The 10,184-nt window shown below is 40.2% G+C and overlaps 2 protein-coding genes across 8 annotated transcripts; both read left to right on the top strand.

The window, feature by feature from the left end:
- The first annotated feature begins 781 nt into the window (after positions 1-781).
- On the top strand, positions 782-4,212 carry LOC104824978 (kinesin light chain 1). Of its 7 annotated transcripts, none has more exons than XM_010557194.2 (4): positions 782-1,004; positions 1,543-1,551; positions 1,631-3,452; positions 3,844-4,212. In XM_010557194.2, the coding sequence occupies exons 3-4, from the start codon at positions 1,645-1,647 to the stop codon at positions 4,046-4,048; spliced, it is 2,013 nt and encodes a 670-aa protein (XP_010555496.1). In that variant the 5' UTR covers positions 782-1,004; positions 1,543-1,551; positions 1,631-1,644; the 3' UTR covers positions 4,049-4,212. The 7 variants fall into 7 exon arrangements, with proteins under 7 accessions (XP_010555496.1, XP_010555493.1, XP_010555492.1 ...); XM_010557187.2 differs by lacking the exon at positions 782-1,004 and adding an exon at positions 1,122-1,157 and having other exon boundaries at positions 3,844-4,149; XM_010557191.2 differs by lacking the exon at positions 1,543-1,551 and having other exon boundaries at positions 790-1,004; positions 1,637-3,452; positions 3,844-4,149.
- A 191-nt stretch (positions 4,213-4,403) lies between these two features.
- On the top strand, positions 4,404-7,939 carry LOC104824976 (putative exosome complex component rrp40). The gene is made up of 11 exons (XM_010557179.2): positions 4,404-4,574; positions 5,148-5,234; positions 5,317-5,391; positions 5,742-5,828; positions 6,117-6,173; positions 6,582-6,674; positions 6,970-7,042; positions 7,129-7,204; positions 7,303-7,393; positions 7,523-7,646; positions 7,721-7,939. The coding sequence occupies exons 2-10, from the start codon at positions 5,184-5,186 to the stop codon at positions 7,643-7,645; spliced, it is 726 nt and encodes a 241-aa protein (XP_010555481.1). The 5' UTR covers positions 4,404-4,574; positions 5,148-5,183; the 3' UTR covers position 7,646; positions 7,721-7,939.
- The last annotated feature ends 2,245 nt before the right edge of the window (positions 7,940-10,184 follow it).

The raw sequence follows: 10,184 nt of genomic DNA, 5'->3' as shown, positions 1-10,184 counted from the left end.
CCATCCGATTGTGGGTCTATTACCAAAAGGTGAAATTAGCATTTACTCAGATGACTTAATTAATCGAGTGAGAAGGTAAGTTCCCTTCACGAAATGGACCGTTTGCCAACGCGTCACGTCAAAGTCAAACCCTAATTCTTTCTCTTCACGTTCTTAAGGGCATTTGTGGTATTTCACTTACCAGAAGACATTGCCCCATCACCATATCAGTCGAAAATTCTGCTGTCTCCAACTAATAAATAAATAAATTATTAAATAATTTATATTATTATTATTATTGTTTAATTAGAAACGTAATTATCTGCTTATGGAATACTTTGTCATTGATTGTCATTTAACCGTTTATTTGGAACCACGTTTTAGTGGTGTTAGCGGCATAAAAATGAACAAATTCTAGCGGTGAAAGACTCTTTCGGTTTTAAATATTTCAACGAATATTTATTTCTCTATAAATATTGGTTATAAATGTCTTCAAAAATTGACCTATATATATATATATATATTTATTTATTGTTGTTATTTAGGTGAAGGTTTATGTTTGACCCGCAATCGGATTTGTACTTGAATAAAACATTTTATATTTGTATTATAATAAATAAGAAAACGTTTAATGAAATTGCTTTGGGGGATGGAAACATTAAATACAAAAAAAAAGAAAAAAAGAAAACGAATTACCTTTTTTTAACGTAGGGAAATGCCCAAATTTATCCCAATTAACAATTTTCGCAGAGGATTAATTAACCACTCAGTTTTTAGATTTTGTTCTTAAAAGGTTTTCGTTGTCGGAAAAAGGAAAAGACAGCAAAGCCGAAGAACAGTTGCAAGGCTCCGAGTGATCTGTTCCTTTTCTTTTTCCTTTCTTCTCCCCGAGAGGGGCAAGTTGCTCTCTCTCCTTGGACATTCCACTAACAAAAGCTTCGTCGTCGACCCGTCTCTGGAATTTCCGATTTTTTTTTTAAATCTGGTTTCGAAGGATTTGATTCGAGGCAGAAGCCCCTCAAGTGGTGAGAATTTTGTTTTGTCTGCTTGTGTGTTTGTGTGCTGTAGCTATTTATTGGGTTTATATATATATATATATATATATATTTTGAGCGTTTCATATGTAATCCCTGGAGGAGATATTGCCTCCTGTTCATCTTCCATGGCTGTATCTGTAGGTATTTCTTCTGTTTCAGACCAACCCAGATGATTTTTTTTCTTGTCTTTACGTAAATCTCACAAACGTTTTTGTAATTATGATTCGCTTATCGGGGTTTCCTGTTATATTGGGTATGGTACGAAAAAGCCATGGATTTGGAGCTAATTAGGGATTGATGCTTGTTCGAGTACCTCATTTGGGGGGAAAATAGCTTCTTGATGCTACCGGATTGGATCTTATTTCCGATTCTAGAAGCTTTTTTATGCCGGATCTTATTTCCGATTCTAGAGGCCTTTTTATGCTCATTGATCTAAAATTGTATTCCCTAATCGTGATTCGAATTCAATATTATGGAATTTTCTTGGTTCTTTTGATTCTTTTTTTCCCTGGATTGGATTTTGCAGGCGATACGAGTATGTCTCTGTCATTGGATCTGTTCTACTGGCTGTTTCTTGAATGGCATTCGTGTCTGAATGTCTGAATGTGTTGTAGTTTCAGGAGGAAAGATGCCAGGGATTGTGTCTGAAGAAATCATGGAGGAAGAGAAGGTTAAAGAATTGAATGGGAATTCCTCCGATCCCCCGATTGAAGGGGTTCTTGTTCACACGTCGATAGAGGAGCTCTGCGATAATCTGTGTGAGATGCAGAGTTCCGATCAGTCCCCGTCGAGGCAAAGCTTTGGTTCGTATGGCGACGAGTCGAGGATCGATTCTGATTTACGGCATCTTGCTGAAGGAGAGATGAAAGAAAGAGATGTATTGGAGGAGGAAGGGGAGGAGGAGGAGGAAGATGAAGTGGTGAAACCCGAGAGCAGCACGGAAAAGGTCGATACGACGAAATCGGATTCGGAGTTGCCATCCAAGGATGTTCCTAAAGAAAACAGTCCGGCCGAGCAAGAAGTCGGTAAGAAGGATGATAAGAATCTGAACAAACCGAGGAGGAACAAGGCAGGGGCGAAATCGCAAAACGGGAAGGAAGATCCATCTGAAAACTCCGAGCTTGGACGGTTTTTGCTCAAACAAGCTCAGAACTTGATTTCTTCCGGCGATAATCCCAACAAAGCCCTCGAGTTATCTGTTCGAGCGGCTAAACTGTTTGAAGCTGCTGCAAGTAACGGGAAACCACGTTTGGAATGGATCATGTGTTTGCACGTTACAGCGGCAATACATTGTAAACTAGAGCAGTACAAAGAGGCAATCCCGATTCTCCAACAGTCGGTCGAGATTCCGATTATCGAGGAGGGCGAAGAATACGCCCTCGCTAAATTTGCCGGTTATATGCAGTTAGGCGATACTTACGCAATGCTAGGTCAGCTAGAGAACTCGATATCATGTTACACCGAGGGACTGGAAATTCAAGAGAAGGTTTTGGGAGAAAATGACCCGAGAGTTGGCGAAACATGCAGATACCTAGCCGAGGCTCTTGTGCAGGCAGTGCGTTTTGACGAGGCCGAGCAAGTTTGTAAAAGGGCTCTCGACATTCATAGAGAAAACGGTGCACCGGCTTCCATTGAAGAGGCGGCAGATAGAAGACTGATGGGGCTTATATACGAGACGAAGGGCGATCACGAAAACGCTCTCGAACATTTGGTTTTAGCCAGTATGGCCATGGCTGCAAACGGGCAAGACTCCGAGGTGGCTCTCGTCGATTCAAGCATCGGTGACTCGTACCTGTCTCTGTCTCGGTTCGACGAAGCTGTTTTTGCGTACCAGAAATCTCTGACGGCGCTCAAGACAGCAAAGGGAGAGAACCATCCGGCTGTCGGTTCGGTTTTCATTCGGTTAGCTGACCTCTATAACCGAACAGGTAAACTACGAGAAGCAAAGTCGTATTGCGAAAACGCCCTTCGGATTTACGAGTCTCCAAACCTCGGGATTCCTCCGGAGGAAGTAGCGAGCGGTCTTACGGATATATCCGCGATCTACGAGTCCATGAACGAGCTGGAACAGGCGATCAACTTGCTGCAGAAGGCGCTGAAGGTATACAACAATTCTCCCGGACAGCATAGTATGATCGCCGGGATCGAAGCTCAGGCCGGAGTCTTGTACTACATGTCGGGAAAGTACTCGGAATCTTATGACTCGTTCAAGAGCGCCATCTCCAAGCTGCGTGCAATGGGAAAGAAGAAATCGACGTTTTTCGGGATTGCGCTTAACCAGATGGGGTTAGCTTGCGTTCAGCGTTACGCCATTGACGAAGCTGTGGAGCTCTTTGAAGAAGCTAAAGACATTTTAGAGCAAGAGTGTGGTCCGTATCATCCGGATACTCTTGGAGTTTACAGCAATCTCGCTGGCACTTATGACGCCATTGGCAGGTACATTCGATGTTTTCCCTTAGTTTATATCTATTTCGGTTTAAAAATACTTATTTTTTCAAATAAATTTTTCGATTTTTTGGTTATTTTTTGTTTGGTTCGGTCTAGATTTGGTTTTAAAAAATCATAACCATTCCATTTTTTTATCAGATTTGATTATTCAGTTATTAACCAAAATTACCAACCTCATTTGAAACCATGTGATAGAACCATCATAATATACCCAATTAAATCATTTTTTAGGCCTATAATAGAACTCAGCCTAAAAAACATTAACCAAAATCGGAATGAGTAGAAGAATTTAGATGGTCGACTCCAAATAAATTTGAGATTAAGGCGATGTTGTTGTTGAAACCCATTCAACGGTTTATTATGTTCTTGATATGACCAGGTCGGAGGATGCGATCGAGATGCTGGAACATGTGGTCGGGATAAGGGAGGAGAAGCTCGGGACGGCGAATCCCGACGTGGAGGACGAGAAGAAGAGATTGGCCGTGCTTTTGAAGGAAGCCGGCAGAAACAGAGGACGGAAGGCTAAATCCCTCGAGACCCTTCTCGATTCCAATGCTATTGTTCCCCTGAGGGAGGAAATTTAACCATATGTAATAGAAATTCGAATTCAATTCAAAGGGAAATTATAGGATGTTTCCGTGTGTGAATGTTGGTTGTATTAATCTTGCGTTGTTGGATGAGATTATTCTCTTTGTATCATAAATCACAATAATGATATTATTAATAATATAGTAACTCTATTGTATAATTGGTCGGAACATTGTGAGCTCCAAGGAAACAGGAACTGTGTTTGTGTTTGGAGTCCATGGAAAGTTATTTTGGATTATATGACGTATTGCGTTGGCCCAAAGTATTGAAACATATATATATATACTATGGAAGATATTACGTATAATCAACCCTAGTTCACGCACGCTCCTCGCTCGTCGACCTCAACGCCTCCCCCTTTCTCTCCGACTCGACCTCCATTCTCCGACTAGTCACGACCTCTCTCCCTCCCTCATTTCGTTGGACGCGAGACCTCTCTCTCTCCTTCAGTTTGTCGCCGACTCGTCGGAACCTCTTTCTCCGTCACAGGCGAGTTCGATTTGTGTTTTCTGAGCCTCCGAGGTAACGATTTGTGGGTTTTCTCTGAGGTTTTCATAGATTAGGGGTTGAGTTCGAGATTTCCGTCGATTATGGCTTGATTTCTAGATTTTCTCTTCTTGCTGATTCTTCTTCCCGGCCGAGTGTCGAACCCTTTGAGATTTCCATCGATTTGTGCATGCGTGTCCGACTCTGAACTCTATGAATTTTTTGTAGTAAACGTGTTAGGCTTGTTTTCGAGATTCTGTGGATGATTTCTTCTGAGGTTAAGTTGAGACGAAATTTTTGTATAGATTTTAGGTGTTATCTTGTTTTCGAGACATGTTCTGCTTCTGTTGTTATTCGTTTGTGTTTCGTTATCTTCGAAACGCCGAATCTAACATGGTTTCTGGTTATGTTTACGATCTTAGTCCCCAATGTGTATTTTGGACAATTTGTCGAATGTGGTTGAGATTTACAGTACCAAAGGGAAGATTAGGAATTATGATGAGCATGACGAGGAACAAAGTTGTTGTCGACTGAGAATTTGAACTTATTGGTCTACTAATTGTTCTGTTTTCTTTCTCTTTTTGGTCTTCTGTTCTTTCAAAATTATAGGTAGTGGTCGCCATTGTTGTTGGCGAACGATAAAAGATGGATGCCAAAGTATCTAGCTCGCCCGGAAGCCTCACTGATCAGATTGTGGTGCGTATTTCTCCCCACTCACTTCTTTTGATTCCAATTAGGATTCGATACACGGAATAAGAGCGCTTGGATAATCTTTCAGGTTCCGGGAGACGTGGTTCTTGATTTATCTGCCATGACTAACCAAACAATCAAGCTTGGCAGTGGCCTTCGTCAGGTTTTTCCTTCTCAATATGGAGTTTCGGTGCCAATTACATCCTAGCTAACCGCGTCATTGTTTTAGAATGATTGATATTTGTTCTTTTATTTATGTGTGTCAGCGTGTCTTTTCAAACCATAGTGGCCAGGAATATGACAATTGCAAATTGTTGGATGAACGAATTTCGTGTTGGATGAACGAATATCTCAATGACTTTGCAAATTGACAGTATTACCAATTTACTCAACCGATGTGTTCTCACGGCCATTATTCATGTGACTGCTTGAGGATTGCCGTGAAATCAGTACCTTTATAGAGTGCATTATGATCTGTGAGCCATAGCTAAACCAATATCTGAATTTCTTCAGGACGGTGATGTGATATCCGCAATGAAAGCTGGGAAATTGAGATACTCAAAGCCAAGTAAATACTGGGTGGAAAGTTCTCATAAAAGGGTGAGCACATCAGATGAATGAATCCATTCTTGGTTGGTTATTCCTAGTGTCCTCTAGCCAAAGCAGTATCCAAACTAATCGTCCACATCTGGAAACTCTCTAGTAAGCCATTCGGCTTTATCGAGGAGAGGGTTGTCTTTTGTAATTCTGAAATCTGGATTTGAGAAGCATTTGTTTATCTGGCACTCTAGATTTGACAATTATTCTAACAGTATCTAGATCGGTTACTGATTGCCAATGGTGCAGTCTTTCCATTCATTGTTGACTTTGGTGTTGCGGTTTTTGCAGTACACACCTTGCCCGGAGGATCATGTTCTTGGCATCGTGGTAGATTCTAGAGCAGACGTAAGTGTTATGAAGTGTTACTAATATGAATCCTAGAGTTTTGTTTGTAACCATTTTATTGTCTGTTTTCCATCTATATGATGCAAACACAATTTTTTTATAGCACGCTTGTGTTCTTCCGATTCTGGATTTTTCCTCTTCATCCCTCATTGCTCCATTTTTGTTTTGTGTCAAACACTTTTCATGAATTTGCCAAATCCAAAGGATGGAGGATCACTTGTTTGGTGGGTTATCTTGGATAGGCTAATAGTTGGGAGTGGACTTAACTTCAGCTAATAAATTTCAAGGGGGAAGCATTAGAGATAGAAGTCTTTTGGTGCATGTGTGGGTCCTATTAGGACAAGTTTTAATATGATTTCAAACTTAAATCATTTGATATTTGATTGTTTGCTCGTTATTTCATTGCAGAATTTCATGGTGGACGTAAAAGGACCTCAAATGGCGCTTTTGCCTGTACTGGCATTTGAAGGTGGGACAAGGAGAAATATACCCAAGTTTGAGGTCCGTAGAATCGAAGAATTCATGTTTTATTGAACTGTTCATGAAAGAGTCTTGAGGCGGCATTGCGTTCCATGTTTAGTAATAAGTTGCTTGAGATGCGAGAATGTTTCGACGTTGCTCGTGTAAATTATTTTAGTCCATAGGTGACATGTGAGCCTAACAGATTTAGTATTTCATTTGTATGGTTGTAGTCGTAACTATCAAATATCTCGTCTTCTTTTTAGCGATAGATCTGCTGTGTGAAATGATCATATGTCATTTGCTCAGTTTTCAGGATAACATCTTCTTGCAACAGGTAGGCACTCTAATCTATGTTCGGGTTGTGAAGACGAACACGGGAATGAATCCGGAGCTGTCATGTACTGACGGTGAGCCCGTCCATCTTGTTTCTCTGTCAATGTTTGTTTTCCATGTTAGTTTCTGCACTAATTAATAACTTGATTCCATTTAAAAGCAAGCGGAAAGGCTGCAGAATTTGGACCCTTAAGAGATGGTTTCATGTTTGAAACTTCAACTGGTTTGGCAAGGATGTAAGGCTCTTCTTGTTCATATTTCAGCATTTTTGTTGGGCTGAGTTCCCTTGCATCTCCATTCTTGACATACAAAGGGTCTTTCTCTTATCTTAAAGGTTGCTAAGCTCACCAACATGCCCAGTCCTCGAAACCCTTGGGAAGAAACTTTCATTCGAGATTGCGGTCGGCCTAAATGGCAGAGTCTGGGTATATATATACATAGACATTATATCCTTGATCTGCAGCATTTTGTTAGCATATAAATTCATGGATAGGATAGCTCGGTATTTATGCCCTTTGTGTGTTCTGAGAGAACTTGTTAACGCACGATTCCAGGTAAATGCAGCCTCTCCTCGTGCGGTGATTATTGTCGCCAATGCGATCATGAACTCTGAGTTGTTAAGCGGGACACAGCAGAGGATCATGGTGGAGAAATTGCTTGGAAAAGTCTCAGAGTGAGGTTGGTTAGTCTAACGTTGCGTGCCAAAGCTCACACTTGCTTCCCCAGTTTTATATGATACATTTATTGTGTAGTGATCCAAGAGGGTAGCTCTGTGTGGGATTGGCGTTAATGCTTCTCCATCAATTGTTAGGGTTTTAATGTTCGCCCAAATGCCTATGATTCGTGATCGTTAAATCTGTATCCATCCAGCATTCTTCTGTTTCTTTTTCGGGAAACTTACCTAAAAAGGACAGATGTGAAGCATCAAGAACAGGTTATGGGTTTCGGTTCCATCTTGGACATTAATCCGAGGTTGATCGGTTTGTGTTCTTAATCCATTTGTTCGGTTTAAGTTAGGGTTTCGATTTGGTTCGTTTGATTCGATGGGGTTCTTTGAAATCTTATTTATTATTTTAGTAGGGTTTAAAATATCGTAGTGAAATGAAATCACTTCTCCTCTTATCCCGTTTACGAGTTCAATGTAAATATGGGGTTTAAAAATATTTTAGACATCGGTGTAAAAAACAATACACAATATAAAGGCATAATTTGGATCTAAACAGTTCAATTTCAAATCAAACAAATACGGTGTCAAGTTTTACTTGCGCCCTTCATATACTTCTAAGTAAAGGGTCATCTTTGATTTTGAGTGTTTTGGAAAAAAAAAAATTCTTCACTTAGGATTTTGATTTGATCTTTAAATTTTGGTAATCTTGTATAACAAAATTCTGTATAGTTAAAATAGATGCATTTTTCCTATTTTAATTTCAAATTTAACCTAACAAAATTTTACTTATTTTTTAGTTTTCTCTAAAGTTTTTATTATTACTTTTTTTTTCTTTTAGAATCTTTCTTCGTTTACATATTTTTAACTTAATGTTCTTCTCAACACTGTAGTGAGGGGGAAACCTTTATGTGCATTGATAAGGAGCATCAAGGTCAACATACCTAGAGGATTCTTTATTCACTCATTTGTCGTCGTTTACGACTGATTTACCTTCCATGTATATGTTGTATGAGGGGTTTGGGGTTTGTCCGGTCAGTATATCCAAAAAATAGTAGGAGGAGTTCTCAACATCACCCAAAAATATACTAACGTGACAAAAAAGTTAGTTAATATTTGATCATAGGGAAAGTCTAGTATAAATATACCAATTTTATTAAAAAAATTATTTTTAAAAAGTATGTGGATTTTGAAGTTCACATGAAAATACATCAATTAATCAAATATTATCATTTTAAAACAGATGAGGGCAAGACTTTTGATATCCTTTGTACCTCTTCCAAACATTATAAAGGTTTTCCCCATGGTCTTGCTTGAATGAATGAATGCCAGAAAGAGCTGCTTGAGTGCGGTGAGCTAGGAAAATGTTTTACATAAACTGCACTTCCAGCTGTTCCCAGGTGTGGATGGAATCAGGTGTCAGATCGTAACTCCATTCCAAAGCAATCCAAGAGAATCCAGGGGAAAGCAATCAAGCGGAGTGTATTCTCTGTCACCCTGTTATGTGCGTTTGGGTCTTCGTTCGGCCTACCCCAGAAACCATTATGCCCAACATCTGAATAGTAGACGGGTCAGCTCGAAACTAGACATGTCGATGGGCGGTAGTCGAATACCAGCCAAAATCTCAGTGTGCTTAGGCGTGTTGTACTGGGCAAAGGTTCAGTCAGCATTGTCCTCGACACCATCAGGTAAAGCAAGATCTCGGTTGTTCTCCATTTGTCTTCCTGTCCTCGACACCATTAGGCGTGTTGTACTGGGCAAACGTGAGAAATCACTTAAAAAAAGAAAAACAAAAAAACATCCAGACTAGATAGGATCTAATCTTATTGCCTAAATTGTCCCCGGCAACGGCGCCAAAAACTTGATGTCGTAAATCTAGGTGAATAAGTTTCGATCAAGTAATAATATCCTAGACTCAACAAATACCGCAAGTGTACGGATCGTATGTAGTCGCTAGGGTCGAACACAAGGACAAAAGTAGACAAAGAATTCAAATCCAAATCCAAGTCAAGATCCAAAGAAAATAATAGGAGTGTAATAAACAAAGAAAATAACGAAAACGGTTGTAAACAATCAATGACAAACACTGCAGGCTTGGGGAATACTTTACATGTAAGGATCTTTCAAAAGATGTAAACTTAGTGGTTTATCTATCCAATCTAGGGAATTCAAGCTCTAAGGTAGTGATTAACTCTCCCAATTCTAATCTCACTATCAAGGTTTAATCCTACCCATCTGATGTACGCACGGTAGCGAAAGATAGATAGAAATGATGTTGAACACGCAATCACAGGCTCATGAAGTGGCGCTCGAATTTGCGGTTCAAATACGAACGAAACGATGGATAGTCGAGTGGAATTCTAACCCAATCACCGGCTCACTAAGTGGCTCTCGAATTTGGATTAGAATCAGATTATGGAGGAGATGGAATGATGGATAGAACCTCGGACAAACCAAGGCGAAAGAGCCGGACTAACCGAGCTCGACGGGGAACCGTCGGACACACCGGACGATGACACGGGCAGCGGACACACCGGCGACCCCGGTAGGGG

This window comes from Tarenaya hassleriana, unplaced genomic scaffold (genome assembly GCF_000463585.1).
Source record: "Tarenaya hassleriana unplaced genomic scaffold, ASM46358v1 Cleome42, whole genome shotgun sequence".
Lineage (NCBI taxonomy): Eukaryota > Viridiplantae > Streptophyta > Magnoliopsida > Brassicales > Cleomaceae > Tarenaya > Tarenaya hassleriana.
This window is presented reverse-complemented; position numbering and strand designations above follow the sequence as displayed.